Source organism: Eumetopias jubatus, unplaced genomic scaffold (assembly GCF_037043125.1).
Source record: "Eumetopias jubatus isolate StellerSeaLion01/CBP00866 unplaced genomic scaffold, mEumJub1_p1.0 scaffold_15, whole genome shotgun sequence".
NCBI classification, from domain to species: domain Eukaryota; kingdom Metazoa; phylum Chordata; class Mammalia; order Carnivora; family Otariidae; genus Eumetopias; species Eumetopias jubatus.
In genome coordinates this window covers 93,110,906-93,126,435 of record NW_028274821.1, presented here as the reverse complement: position 1 = coordinate 93,126,435, position 15,530 = coordinate 93,110,906, and the positions used below count along the sequence as shown (strand labels likewise).

Below are 15,530 nucleotides of genomic sequence, written 5' to 3'. Positions count from 1 at the left end.
TTTTGAACACCAGCTAAACCCCGCTGCAAGGTCAACCTTGCTCCAAGTCCATCACAGCTAAATTGCAGCGGTGAGTCGTAAAGCCCAGGGTCACTGATAGAAGTTTGCCGGACAGCTGCGCAGCAACGCCACGACCACTGAGCGTCCGGCCCACGGGATGCTGCTGCCCTCCTGTCCCCACAGCAGCCTCTGAGCAGAAGGCACAGGAAGCCGTGCTCTTCTCTACCTGGCAAGGCACCGCGGCTCGGCTCAAACACACCGCGAGGCCCGGCGCCCTGCCCACGACCACGCACCTCGCAGGGCTCGGCCCTGGTCCTGCCGGGCGGGGAGGCAGGCCCTCGGAAAGCCGCCAGGCACGACTGCTGGGTTGTGAGAACACACCTCGATGAGGCCCCGGTCCCTGGAGGGTGTTGGGCCTCGTCCTGGGCTCTAGAGGTGTCTGGGCACCAGGACTGGTCAGGTGGCTCGAGTCTTGTGTGTTCTGGCACCCAGATCAAGAAAAGGACATTTAAAACACACACCTTGTCTGTTACCCTTTGGAACTGTGACTAAAACTGGAAAACAGTGGCTCCCATGGAAAAAGAGCTTTATTGAGCCGCTAGAATCCTGCGGGGGTCGCACAGGGCTGGGCATGAAATACCACGGGCTGGGTGTGGACCGGGCGTGCCGTTGAGGCCTCCCGTGGCATTTCCACGTGCAACAGGGGTCGGCCAGTCCATGTGCTTGCTGAACTTTGTGCTTTGAGATGTCTCCAAGTGCGGCGTCCAGAAGCCTCTCTCTGGCCTCGCGGGACCGGGGGCCCCTATGTCACAGGTGCTGTCCGGCAGCTTCCCGGCAGAGACCTCTGCGGGCGCCTTTGTGATTCTTGGGGTGGGTGGGTGGCCACTGCTACCTTCAAGCAGCAATCGCCCCAAACTATCAGAGTTGGGTTCACGTCAACCCTGGCTGCAATGGTCACGTGTCCACTTGTCTAACACTCGCCTGTATGCCATGGAAAGCTGTGGTTAGGCACGCCCTACAAAACCAAACAACTGTATTTTCCAAAAATATTTTTTACAGCACTTTAAATAATTTACAAAAAAGCTACAAAAATCATATTTTCCAGGACACATTCGTTAAATAACACCATGGCTCCCAGTGGACATAATATGTACAGCTGTAGGCGGCGCAGAGTGGCCTCTGGTTTCCGTCCTGGGGTGGTGAGCGTCACACGCACACACAGGTACCTGCGTGTCTGTCTGCTTCCCGTGAAGACAGAGCCGTGAGCATCCTCACGGCTGGAGGGCTTTGCCCTTGGCCCCCGGGCCACCGCCCTCCTCCACGGAGGTGTCACTGAGCTCACTGGACTCACTGCCCAAGGCGTCCGGGGCCTCATCGCCTCCACTGACGGCCCTCCGCCTGTACCTCAGGTCTAGAACGTCCTCCTCAGAGCCTGAGTTCCTCCTGGTGTGCAGAGTGCATGCCGCCTGGGACTTCCGGCTGGGCCAGTGTCCCCCCTCCTTCTTCGCGAGCAGGTGTGAGCTTCCAAACACGGGACTGTGGCCCGCCGGGGTCTCTCTGAAGGCCGAGAAGGATGGGCCCTGCAGGGGCAGACTCAGGGGCGGGCTGAAGACACTGGCGGGCTTGCCCCCCCAGGAGGCGCTCTTTCCAAAGTGGAATAGCTGTGTGGACAGCAGCGAGGAGAAGCCCGTGAAGGGCAGGCCTTTCTTGGGGTCCTGGCCCTCCGGCCCCTGGTCTCTCTGGCCCCCGAGGGCCCCTCTCCACACAGCCTCCCTGCCTTCAGGGCTCAGCGCCCACATGCTCTGCAACCGACTCTGGTGGGTAAAGTTGGCCCACGGGAGGGCAAGGCCAGCCTGGGGGCTCCCCAGCCCATCTGCTCCCGGCTTCCGAGTCCGTGGGCTCTGGCCCTGCGTGGTCACAGCAAAGGCCACACCGGGGCTTTCTGCCCAGGCGCCCGCTTGAACGCGAGAGGGCGGCGACCCGACAGCACGTTCCCTGGCACGCTCGGTCCCTCTTGGGCTCTGATCTTTGTGAGTGCAAACCAGTCGCCGGCCAGTAGGTGGCCCTTTGGCACACAGGGCGCCCCCCACACTGGGGCGCCTGGCCACGGCTGCAGGGAGGCAGGCCTGCTCTGCACGGGGGCTGCTCCTCCCGCCCAGAAGGCAGGCTCTCCCCGTGTCCTCCAGGCCTCCGGCCAGCTGAGGCCCGCCTCTGCCCCGCTGGCTCCGTGTGCACACACCGGGGTGAAGGGCAAGGGCGGGTGCTGGCACCTTCTGGCACGGCAGCTCCAGCCTGGGCCCGCTCCCCATCCCCGGGGTGCCTGGGACTCCTCCTGGGGCTTCTGAGCTGCTCCCGGACTCCTTGGCCTTTTCGGCCAAAAACTTCCTGATCTCCAGCTCGATGCTGTCGTCACTGTCCACGGAGCTGCTGTCCTCGGGCGGAGGCTGGGAGCTGGGGGCTGCACCTTGAAGTTCACAGGCGTCGGCTTCACGGCAGAACAGATTCCCTTCGGAGGCTCTTCTCCTGAGCTGGGGGGCGGGGGGCGCATCCCCGGGGCCGGCGCCGTCTGCCCTGGTTCTCTCTCTGTCTCTGCAGGAGACACTCAAAGGCTTTTTCCCTAGGTTCTCCCTGCTGTCCTTTTTGGGCTTCGAGAGGCAGCTTTTCAACAGACGGGGGCTTCTGTCCTTCCAGTCTTTCCGAAAGCCGCCTAGTTTATCCAAGAACTGGGGCTCAGTGGTGCTAAACCTGACCTTCCTCTTGCACGCAGCCCTGGGGTCCTTCCACCTCTTCTTGAGCCTCCGCCTGGACCGCAGTAGGTCCTTGATGGCAGTGTCCAGGTCCTCGTCGCTGTCCAGGGAGCTGCTCTTGTCCTCAGAGCTCCCCTGCTCCCCTGCACTCCTCGCTGGGGCTGCCTTCCCGTGCCCGGGCCACACGCTGCCCCTGGCGTTGGGGCCACCGTGCTGGTCACCCAGCTCAAGCGGCCTGCAGGGGAGGGGCTGGGCCCTGGTCTGGCTTTCCGCCCTGGGGGCCTGGCCAGGCTGTGTGCTCACGGGGCTGTGGTTGGCATCCTGGGCGCCCTCCTGCGCCGTCTCTCTCGCTTTCTTAGGTGTGGATGGTGGCACAGCATGGCTGACTCCTCTGCGTTTCCTTTTGCAGCTCAGCGACAGGCCCAGCGTTTTAGAGCTGGGGACCCCAGGGCCAGGTGGCGGCGCTGGGCTCGGTGTGGTCTGCGGGAAGCTCTCTGTTCGGGCCAGCCAAGCCCCTGACTGAGCCTTCAGAGCCAGGAACGTCCGGATTTCCTGTTCTATGCTGTCATTGCTGTCCACAGAGCTGCTGTCCCCATCACAGCGGGAAGGCACGGTTCGGGGGCAGGAGAGCGGGCTGGCAGGCGGGGGTCTCTCGCTGCCCCCCGCGGGGGCTGGCAGGATGGTTTTGGAAATGTCCAAGATTGCTTCGGCGCACATCAGCTCAGCGGACGTGTCTGCCCGGCATGGCGGCCGATCCACAAGCTCGTTTTCGGCAGCTCTGGGATCTCTGGGTGGCTTGGAGGGGTGGTCAGGGTCAGGGCCACCTGGGCTAAGGTCCATGGCCTTTGGGACCACCTGCTTCTTCCTGCCTGGTGTTTTCCTATGGGTTTCGGGCAAAGCACCTTTTGTGGAGTGGCCTGTGCTGTGTGCTGGAGGGTCAGGCCCCTTCCCCTCCCCGAGCGGCGTTCTCTGCGGCGGGTCTCTGCCCGCCTCCTTCCTCTTCTCCAGCTGGTACAGCTGGATGGCCTCCTCAATGCCATCATCACTGCTGGAGCCGGATGCCTTACACACCAGGGCCACGCTCTTGGCTCGCTTCGTCCTCCGCCCAGCGCTCCTCCTGACCACACCTTTACTCTGGGCTGCTTCTGCAGGGCGGCCAGCAGCGGTGGCTGGCTTCGCGCCGTCCGCACTCGCCGGCTCAGCAGTGGCCTTGGACCTGAGGCCTCGGGGCCGTGTGCTCACCTTCGCTAGCCTGGGAGGTTTCCGGAAGAGAAAGTCCTTGCAGGGTCCCATCACTTCCTGCCGATGTGCCTTGGCTGTCGGCTCTTTGCTGGATCTAAATGCTGATCTGGCTGCATTATCGTTGGGGTCTGGTTTCGTGTTCACGGAAACATCACATCTTGGGGTCTCGTGTTGTCTTTTCTCGTTCAGAAACTGTTCAATCTCTGCCTGGATGCTCTGCTCGAAGGAGTCATCGCTGCTAACGCTAACCGGGGAGGCGGAGCCCCGGTCCTGGCCGGCTCCCACGCAGCTGCCAGGGGCGCCTCCTGAGCTGGGTGCAAACTTCAGGGGACACGGGGCAGTCGGGGCACTACTCAGAGGAACCTCTGGTTTGGACCGCCTGCTCCCATCTGTGGCCCCAGGTGGCTGGGCGGCCCCGCTCTTGGCCTTTAGGTACTCCTGGATCGCTTCCTCAATGTCCCGGTCCACCGAGTCGTCACTGTCCGAATCCAGCACCAAGGGGCCAAAGTCTGCAGCCTCCTCCTCCCTCGAGGGGACAAAATCAGCATCGAGACCACAGGCAGCAAACGCAGGGGTGGCGGCCGGCCTGGTGTCCCGGCCTTTCTCTGCCCTCTGGCTTCTCTGCAGGGCAAGCTCATCGCTCATGCCCAGAGCAGCCTCGTCCCTCTGGAGTGTGCTGATGACCATCTGTACTTTGGCACTCACTGAAGCTCTCGAGACGCCCTCTTTTGGCTCCGAGAAGCACCCGGGAAACCTAAAGCCCCCCGGTGTGCCAAAGGCCTCCCATTTTGACTGGAGAGCAACCACAGGAGGGGCGTTCATGAGAAACATTCTAGCAGACGGGGAGAGACGTGCAGAGAGGCGGTTCTTTATTTTTCTGCCCCTTTCACATCCTGAGAGGAAAGAGAGGACGTTGGTCTGATGCCACTCTGCTGGTATACGTGGCCACGGAGAAACAGCCCGCCGGGCCAGAGTCCAGAGGGCTGGGTCAGAGGCTGAGGCCCGGCGAGCCGGGGGCGCCGGGCAGGTCACTCATGCTTCCTAGGCCTCGGCGTGCTCAGCTGCAGGGGGAGGCGGGCTGTGGAGACCGAGTTAGGAACTGCTCTGAGCCATGAGCACCGCGCTCACGCAGAAGCACGCGCCGGCATCCCTCCCCGTCCTGCGCTCCTACTTGGGCCTTCCATCTTCTCTGCAAGAGAAGCGGGGTTTTATAGCAAAGGCTGTCAAGAGGTGCCAACGAGATCAAGTCCGCACGTGCTTCTTCGCAGGTTAAAGAGAATGACTATGTGAATCTAAGCTTAGTGAGACTTCACGGGTCATTGCATTCTTGGTGCGAAAAACAAGCTCCTGAAATAAAAAGTGACGTGAGGTGAGCAACTAAAAAACGATTTCCCCAAACGTCCCGAAAGAGTCCCTTATACTAAAGCCTTTTTATTTAAAAATGTCAAACGTGTATCTGTCAGGTAGTCCTATGGGCTCGGATTGCTCTGTCTAGCTAATTAGCAGAGAAGCCGCCCCAAACACTGTCCTGCGCCCTCTTCCATCCTTGTGGTTACTCTGGCCCCCGCATCTCAGACCAAAGGTGGCTGCACCAGCAGGGCTGCTGGGCCGGTCTTGTGAACACTTGGAAGGCCTGCTCACACACAGCCTTTCTACTAAAGGTCGGGGACCACCGCGGCAGAGGGGAACATGGTGTACTCGGTGAAGAGTCACTTAGAAAACATGACACGTCACATAACTATTCATCCCTCACCAGTTTTTCCCATCTCCCCTGACCACCCGCACCCCCTCCCAAAAATTGGAATGCAGAGCAATTGAGATGCAAGAGAACAGCTCTGCAGCATTTATATGAACAGGGAAACGGATTTCCACCCCATAATAGTGCCACATGAGGCTGTCACCACGCGTGCAACGTCAGTGGGTAGACTGGAACTGGCCTGCCTATCTGCTTTGCCTTCAACACAGATCCTCCTCTAACAGGAGCTTCTGTCCCAACAAGCCTATCATCTTGTGTTTACACACCACAGTCCTTTCCAAGAAAGCGTGTCCGGCCACCTAGGCGCAGACATGCCCAAGCAGGTGCAACCAGCAATTAACCAGAGGGCACCACAAATTCAGAAGCAAGCCGTTCGCTATTATGGATTCGTGCCCAAAGAGTGAAACTGTACTGTAAAAGCATCTATTGTAATTCCTTGAAATTCTCAAGGCCAGTTTCAGTGGGACGACACAGCAGGCAACGTTTGCAAAGCTTTTCGGGGATTATGTCTTCATCCCCCCGGGGCATCCTTTGCTCACTTTTGAAATAGATTTTTGACTGCCAGGGTAAAAAAAAAATCAGAAACATCTAGTTCAGAGGTTGAAGCTTCAGCTAGTAAGACAGATAGATAGATAGGTAGATAGATAGATAGATTAGATAGATAGATAGATATTTTTTTTGACAGAAAGCATGAATTTAAGAGCTTGAAATTCAAGTTTGGAAAAACTTAATCCTCAAAGACAGTTAATTGCAGTGAATTCACAACTGTCCTGGGTCACAGCTCTGATGCTGGAGGGAGCGTGTGCAGCTACCTGCCAGTTCTCAGACCCTGGTATCTCACCGTGGCCACAGCCTCTCCCAGAACATCGCCCTGTGGGGAGCCTCCCCAGTCACAGAGCAGTGTGGATGATAAAGTTGAGGGCCTCTGCACTGGCCCACCTTGCTGTGCTCATTATTCGAGCTGCCCTGGCACAATGACAGAGATCCTGAGATGTTCGAGGCGGCCTTGGACTGCGAAGTCTAAACCAAGAATGTTAACTCCTTAAGCCGCAATAATACAATTTAAAAAAAAACGGGCCCAGGGATGAACCCAAAGGCACTGGGCTGCCATAAGTAAGTTCTACACTAGGTAGCAAAGTTGTGTGTGTGTGTGTGTCGGGGGGGGGGGGGGAGGAGGGAGTCTGGTCTCTACTAACCATGTTCCCTGCGTTCCCCCAGGACTCCCAGTGAGCGGTGTTCTGAATTGTCAGATCACCTCCTGCAAGACTGAGGTTAAAAATTCAGAGGGAATCTCCAGCGACAGCTTGTGGCTTTAAAACAATCAAGTACCTAAGATGAATCATTCTGAAAAACTCCCTAAAACTATACTTGGAGAGAACTGTGAGCTGCAGCGGGGCTCCCCTGGCTTTGTCAAGCGGGGGCCCTGTATCCCCAGAGCCCCGAGCCAGGTGTGGAGGGTGGCCGTGGGGGCACCAAGCCCTGCACCCCAAAGCCACATGGTGCCAACACTGAAAAAGCCTCGGAGGGCACCCGGACATCTTCTCAGTCTGACACCAAACCCCGGGGAGGGCCGAATCTTGCTTATGCTTTATCACCTGCACAGTCTGGATCCCTGCACCAAATGCCCCCAAATACATCTCTGGGCTCACCAAGAAGCGGTTCAGCTCCATTCTTCCCTCTCAGGTGGCAGCTTCCCCGCTGGGTGAGGGACATGAGGGTCAGGGTACCGGGCCCACAAGGAGGGCCGGGGAGCCCGAAGTGGGCGTGGGCCTGCCGGGAGGTGAGGCTCTACGGGGTCGCCACGACCTCTCCCCGGGCGAAGCTGCCAGGCCTCTGCCCGTGCCTGGGGGCGCGGGGGGGGGGGGGGCGAGACCCTCCCTGCCGGCCCGGCCCTCTCAACCCCGGCCCCCGGGCGCCCGGCCAGGTGAGGGCGAGCACCTCCCGCGGGGCGGGGCCGGCCTCCGCCCGGGTCTGCGCCGGGGATGCGCGGGGACCCGGGCGCCGGGGGCCGCGGGGGCCGGCCGGGGCCCGCGACCCTCCCGGAAGCCGCGGCCGGGCGCGGGGCGGAGCCGCCTTTCCGCCGGAGGGCCGGGCCCGCGGGCGCGCTCGGGGCGGGGAGCCGGGCCAGGCCGGAAGCGCCGGCCGCCGGGCCTCACCTGCGCGCACCTGGGCCCGCTCGCCCCGCGCTGCCGGGTCCGAGGGACTCGGGGCCGCCTCGGGGGCGCGATCCCCGCCCGGGCCAGGCGGCGGCCCGGCGCGCCCGCCCCCCGGCCCGGCCGCACTCGCCCCGCCCCGGCCCGCCGCCGCCCCCGGCCCGCCGTCCGCGCGCGCGCCCCGGGGAGGGAGGGGAGGGTGTAGTGGGGAGGGGAGGGGAGGGCCGGGGAGGCGGCGGGCCCGCGCAGGGCCGGGGGCGGGGCGGGCGGGCGCGGGCGGCGGCGGCGGCGCCCCCTCCCCGGACCTACCGGCGGCCGCGCTCCGGAAGCCGTGCCCGGTGGCTGGGCATCATGGGAATGGCACGGCCGAGTTCCGGGGGAGGCGCGCGGCCCGCCGGACCCCCGCCCGCAAGCGCGCGCCCACCTGCCGGCCGGCTGCGGGGCGCCCCCGCCCTCGCCCCCCGCCCGGCGTCCGGCCCCGCGCGCCCCGCAGCTCCGCGCGCCCCGCTGCCCACCCCCCCGCCCCCCGCGTCCCGCCACCGGGCGCCCAGGCTCGCTCCGGCCCGGGGCGCCCCCGCGCCGGGGAGTTCGGGGTGGCTGACGTGTGACCCCCGCCCGCCCTGCCGGAGGCGGGGCTGGCGCTGGGGGCCGCCCTGTCCCGGGGGTGCCGGCGCGGCGCGGGCAGCGCGCGCGCCCAGCGAGTGCTGGAAAGTGGGGAGCCGGAGGGGCGGTCCGTCCTGACGTTGGTGCTGTGATGACCGGCAGCGGTGTTACTAGAAGTTCCTCCATGAGTGTCCACTGTGGGCCTGGCACCGAGCCCGCAGCGCGGGCCTCCTGCCCCCGCGCCCGAGTGTGCCCTGAGCTCCAAGTTGAGCCTGCCCTCTGGCCCTGGAAGCCGCCACACCTCGGCCCCCCAAGTCCAAGTCCCCCAGGCTGCCTGCCCCAGGGCCGGCTTTCTCTCCAGGAAAGCTGCCCAGGCCGCCAGCCGCCTGCGCCTTTAGCTGAGGCCCTTGCTTCTCAGTCTGCCCTTGTTCCCTCACCCAGACTAAGAGATCAGGAACCCGAGGAGGCTGAGCGTAGACCAGTAACCCTCCCAGGAAAGTGGGGCAGGTAGGATCTACAGGGCAAGCGTGGCTCAGTCACTCAGCAACCGGTCTCTGAGCACCTGGGAGTGCGGGCCCTGGGCCTGGCCTGCGGGGCTGGGGTTCTGTGCTTGGGGGGTTGCGTGGCTGGCCTTGTGCGCAGACCTGCAGCCTGGCTCTAACAGGAGCAGATGCATGCTAAAGGGACATCCCCCGTGGCCTGTTTGCGAAGGGGAGGGGAGCTGGTCTTCTGAACCACCCCACAGGCGAGTCAGGTTATGTTTCTGCTCTCTTCTCAGGCCACCAGACCTCATGTCTCAGACACCCCTGCCCACAGCCTGTGTGTTGCAGGTGCTGCTTGGGGTCCCAGTGTGGGTGCGGTCAGAGCCCGGCTGGTGACAGAGGCAGTTGGAAAGAAGACCCAGTGACCGTCTGTCTGTCTGTCCCCGTTGGCCTCCTTGGCCTCCACCCAGATGCCTCTGGGGGGAGCTGGGGTTCCTTTCCTGTCTAGTAAGTTCCAGAGGTTTTACAGGATGAAAGCCAGAGGCTTTTTCTCCCAGGGAATAAGGGGGGCATTTCTGAATTTGCCAGTCTGGGGAATTTGGGGGCCAAGCATCAAGAAACCCATTAAATCATTGTTGTGATGCTTCCATGAGTTGGTTTAATAAACTATATATTTTCATTGTGAGAGTAATACTCGTTCATTACAAAGAGTTTGAGAAAATGTAATTAATAACCTAACTCCGCAAAGATGTGGACTGTAACTATTTTGACATGTTTCGTGACAGTTTTTTTTAAAAGTACTGTGATGAACATCTTGATAATATGGTAGCCCTGCCCCCCGCCCCTTATCCACAGGGGATACGTTCCCAGACCCCAGTGGCCGCCTGAAACCACGATAGCGCGGATCCCTACACGGACTACGTTCTCTCCTACACGTACATACCTGTGGTGGAGCTCAGCCGCAAACTAGGCACAGGAAGGGAGTAAGAACGTGGCTAATAAGAAAGCAGAACGACAGTAACAGTACGCCGTGGTAAAATTACGTGGCTGTGGTCTCGCTCTCTGAATGTCACGTGGCCCTGTGCTCACCCTTCCTGGACGCCGTCAGAGGATGAGATGCCCACGTGGCGGGAGGACGCAGGTGAGGGGCGCAGGGTCGTGGTGCAGCGGGAGGCAGCTGCGGGCCTGAGCCTCCGTCCGAAGGAGGGTCATCTGCTTCCGGACCGTGGCCAGCGCGGGAACTGAGGTGAGGGGCTGCTGTGTGTCCTTGGAAGTGGCCTGAGTATGTCCTCGGGGTAAATTCCCAGAACAGACACTGCGGGGCCAAAGACTACCACGCATTTTGCCAAGGTGCCCTCCGGAGGTGCCGACTGATGCCATGTGCCCCGCCATGTCCCTGCAGCCCTTTGTCTCCTGCTGGCCACACTGTGCATTCCGTTTGGTCTTGGGGGGGGTCTCGGAGAACAGGCTTTTTGGTGCTTTGATTTTCATGCCTTTGACTGCTGGTGATGTTGAGCATCTTTTGATTTTGCTGTTGGCCATTTGGAAGATTACCTGTACGTGTTCTTGCGCATGTTTTGTTTTCCTCTTGGGCCCTGTGTCTTTTTCTTACTCTAGAGCTCTGTCCATTAAGGGCTTTAGCCCATCTCGCCCGTGTACTTGTGTGCATCACATCGATGTTTCAGTTCATCTTTTTAACTTTGGAATTCACCTTTTGTTTGTGATGCACCGATTTTCAATGTGTGCATAGCCAAATCTATCAGGTTTCCTGATATGGGTTCTGGCTTTGGGATGAAGCCTAGGGTAGCTTTCACCATACCAAGATTTCATAAGGGTTCACCAGTTGATGGCTAAATTTCAAAATAAGAGAACTGTAAGACACGAGGGGGACGGGGGTTCATCTGAGGAAATCAGAAGCCAAATGTGCAGCGGGGAAGAAACAGTCTCTTCGAAGGGAGAGCACTTTCTCCACTTCTGTCTGAAGGCACGACCTTCAAATACATACGGACCATCCCCACGCATGCATGCACGCGCATGCACGTACCTACCCACACATGCATGCATGCACCCACACCCCCTGCATGCACGCACACATGCACAAGCACACACCCACACATACATGCATGCATCACACGCACACATGCACGTACCCACACCCCCACATGAACGCACACATGCACATGCATGCATGTACACACGCACACGTGCACACGCACGCATGCATGCACCCACACGTGCACACACACATGCACGTACCCACACCCCCACATGAATGCACACATGCACACACACACGTGCACATACATGCATGCACGCACCCACACGTGCACCCACATGTGCACACACACATGCACCCGCATGCACGCACCTACCCACACATGCATGCACGTACCCACACCACCCCCACACGAACGCACACATGCACACACATGCACATACATGCACGCACGCACTCACACGTGCACACACACACGCACACACACATGCACTCGCATGCACGCACCTACCCACACATGCATGCGCGTACCCACACCCCCACATGAACGCACACATGCACACCCACATGTGCACATACATGCATGCACGCACCCACACGTGCACACACACAGGCACACACCCACATGTATTTTTAACTTTTGGAAGCTTTACCTCTTGCACATTGTAGGGTCTTCAAGGGAAGAATAAGAAGAGGCATCTGTTTTTTATCAAAACTCTCCTGTTGGTTCGCCTGGCTGGCTCAGTCCAATGACTGACTCTTGGTTTCAGCTCAGGTCATGATGTCAGGTGGGACTGAGTCCCGTGTCAGGCTCTACACACAGCGTGGAGTCTGCTTGAGATTCTCTTTTCCTCTCCCTCTGCCCCTCCTCCTCTTGCTTGCACTCTCTAAAACAAATAAATAAATCTTTAAAAACAAACAAACAAACAAACAAACACAAAAACCTCTCCTGTCCTAAGAGGTGTCAGCTTTGGTATTGGGAACTCGGGTTTCCCCACTAAATGGGCTCCTGACTGCAGGTTTGGGTCCCCCAGAGCCCACAGACTGCGTCCCCACTGTTCTTGCAATAGTGGGGTCCCCTTCCTCCCCACAAGGGACCTCTCTTCCACCCAGGCCCAGTGCTTCCGGAAGGACAGTCCATGGCTGTGCTTTCCTCTGGGTGGGCCACTGTGGCAACAGGGACAGCAGTGGTGGGGCATCTGGTCAGGTTCTGGGGCCAATCACTGCTCCCCTCTGGTTTTCCATTTGTCCTTCTGTCACGGGAACAGAAGATCCCAAGGGAACTTCCTGTTACTCTCCATACACCTCCAGACGTATGGGCTGGCTGGGCCCCAGGGACCAGAGTCTCCATGCTAGTAGAGATGCCAGGGCCCTGTATTCAGATCTGTTTCCCTTCACAGAGTTAATGATGCTCTCATAAACTCAAACGAAAGAAGGCACCCCCAACTCAAGGAAGTTTGACAGCCCCCAGAGGCCCTGGGGGCGGCACAGGCCCCCCCCCGTCATGCTGCATCCCTGCCTCCACGAAATGTGAAATGCACTGGCCCCACTTTGAGGAGCTGGCCTGAGCTCACATGGCTCATACAGGGGCATCTCTACCCAGACTGCTCTTGGCTCATCAACGCGAAGGACCCTCAAGGACCACCAGCAGGGCTCGTGACGTAAGTGTGGGTGCGTGCCTCGCTGGGAAAGAATGAGGTCTGCCCTTGTGCTCCAGGGGGGCGCAGGTGGAGGTGAAGCCTCCTGCAGGTTGTGGCAGGTGGCTGGACAGACTCCTGTTCTCAGGCTGTGGGGAGCAGCCGTGGTGGGGGCAGCGCCCAGCTGTTGCACTGTTCCTTCTGACTTCTCTCATGTTCTTCTCATCTGAAGTCATGGGTGTTTTTGCTTTCATACACACAGAACTTAGGCGAGGTATTTAATGTGCACGGATGAGTGCTTCTGTGCAGAGGTGACTGACGTGGTACGTGTGCCCCTCCCCGAGCTAGGGACGGGGGCTCGGCCCGCTTCGGCCCATCTTTGGAAATTCTCTTTCTTCCAAACAACTGTAAAAATCTGTCACCTGGGGCGGAGCAAGATGGTGGAGGATTAGGAGACCTGGATTTCGTCTAGTCTCAGGAATTCAGCTGAATAGGGATCAATCCATTCTGAACACCTACGAACTCAACAGGAGACCAAAGAAGACAATAGCAACAACTCTCTGAGCAGAGAAGCGACCACTTACTGGAAGGTCTTTTCTGATTTGTATAGAGTATATTTGCTGGGGACGTTGTTAACCTGTGAGCATTTTGTTCTCTCATTCATCTATTCTCCTCTGGACAAAATGACAAGACGAAAAAAAATCACCTCAGCAAAAAGAACAAGAGGTAGTACCGTCAGCCAGGGACCTACTCAATACGGACATTAGTACGATGTCGGACCTAGAGTTCAGAATCATGACTTTAAAGATACTAGCTGGGCTTGAAAAAAGCGTGGAAGTTATTAGAGAAACCCTTTCTGGAGAAATAAAAGAACTAAAATCTAACCAAGTCGAAATCAAAAAGGCTATTAATGAGGTGCAATCAAAAATGGGGGCACTAACTGCTAGGATAAATGAGGCAGAAGAGAGAATCAGCGATATAGAAGACCAAATGATGGAAAATAAAGAGGCTGAGAAAAAGAGAGATAAACAACTACAGGATCATGAGGGCAGAATTCGAGAGATAAGCGATACGATAAGATGAAACAACATTAGAATAATTGGGATCCCAGAAGAAGAAGAAAGAGAGAGAGGGGCAGAAGTTATATTGGAGCAAATTATAGCAGAGAACTTCCCTAATGTGAGGAAGGAAACAGGCATCAAAATCCAGGAGGCACAGAGAACCCCTCTCAAAATCAAGAAAAATAGGTCAACACCCCGACATATAATAGTAAAACTTACGAGTCTCAGAGACAAAGAGAAAATCCTGAAAGCAGCTCGGGAGAAGAGATATGTAACCTACAATGGTAGAAACATTAGACTGGCAACAGACCTATCCACCGAGACCTGGCAGGCCAGAAAGGACTGGCAAGATATCTTCAGAGCACTAAACGAGAAAAATATGCAACCAAGAATACTATATCCAGCTAGGCTCTCATTGAAAATTGAAGGAGAGATAAAAAGCTTCCAGGAAAATCAAAAACTAAAGGAATTTGCAAACACGAAACCAGCCCTCCAAGAAATATTGAAAGGGTTCTCTAAGCAAAGAGAAAGCCTAAAAGCAGCATAAATCAGAAAGGAACACAGACAATATACAGTAACAGTCACCTTACAGGCAATACAATGGCACTAAATTCATACCTTTCAATAGTTACCCTGAATGTAAATGGGCTCAATACCCCAATCAAAAGACACAGGCTCTCAGATTGGATTTAAAAAAAAACAAGACCCATCGATATGCTGTCTGCAAGAGACTCATTTTAGACCCAAAGACACCCCCAGATTGAAAGTGAGGGGGTGGAAAACCATTTACCATGCTAATGGACACCAAAAGAAAGCTGGGGTGGCAATCCTTATATCAGACAAATTAGATTTTAAAACAAAGACTGTAATAAGAGATGAGGAAGGACACTATATCCTACTTAAAGGGTCTATCCAACAAGAAGATCTAACAATTGTAAATATCTATGCCCCTAACATGGGAGCAGCCAATTATATAAGGCAATTAATAACAAAAGCGAAGAAACACATTGACAACAATACAATAATAGTGGGGACTTTAACACCCCCCTCACTGAAATGGACAGACTATCTAAGCAAAAGATCAACAAGGAAATAAAGACTTTAAATGACACACTGAACCAGATGGACTTTACAGACATATTCAGAACATTCCATCCCAAAGCAACAGATTACACATTCTTCTCTAGTGCCCATGGAACATTCTCCAGAATTGATCACATGCTAGGTCACAAATCAGGTGTCAACCGGTACCAAAAGATTGGGATCATTCCCTGCATATTTTCAGACCACAATGCTTTGAAACTAGAACTCAATCACAAGAGGAAAGTCGGAAAGAACTCAAATACATGGAGGCTAAAGAGCATCCTACTAAAGAATGAATGGGTCAACCAGGAAATTAAAAAAGAATTAAAAAAATTCATGGAAACCGATGAAAATGAAAACACAACTGTTCAAAATCTTTGGGATACAGCAAAGGCAGTCCTGAGAGGAAAGTATATAGCAATACAAGCCTTTCTCAAGAAACAAGAAAGGTCTCAAATACACAACCTAACCCTACACCTAAAGGAGCTGGAGAAAGAACAGCAAATAAAGCCTAAACCCAGCAGGAGAAGAGAAATCATAAAGATCAGAGCAGAAATCAATGAACCAGAAACCAAAAGAACAGTAGAACAGATCAACGAAACTAGGAGCTGGTTCTTTGAAAGAATTAACAAGATTGATAAACCCCTGGCCAAACTTATCAAAAAGAAAAGAGAAATGACCCAAATCAACAAAATCATGAATGAAAGAGGAGAGATCACAACCAACACCAAAGAAATACAAACAATTATAAGAACATATTATGAGCAACT

General features: G+C 56.6%; 1 protein-coding gene across 1 annotated transcript; it reads right to left on the bottom strand.

Annotated features, from left to right (window-relative positions):
• Positions 1-468: 468 nt before the first annotated feature.
• PPP1R26 (protein phosphatase 1 regulatory subunit 26) lies at positions 469-7,545 on the bottom strand. The gene is made up of 2 exons (XM_028093397.2): positions 7,395-7,545; positions 469-5,336 (listed from the first exon to the last, which is right to left on the bottom strand). Exon 2 carries the CDS (start codon positions 4,818-4,820, stop codon positions 1,272-1,274), a length of 3,549 nt encoding a protein of 1,182 aa, XP_027949198.2. The 5' UTR covers positions 4,821-5,336; positions 7,395-7,545; the 3' UTR covers positions 469-1,271.
• Positions 7,546-15,530: the final 7,985 nt, after the last annotated feature.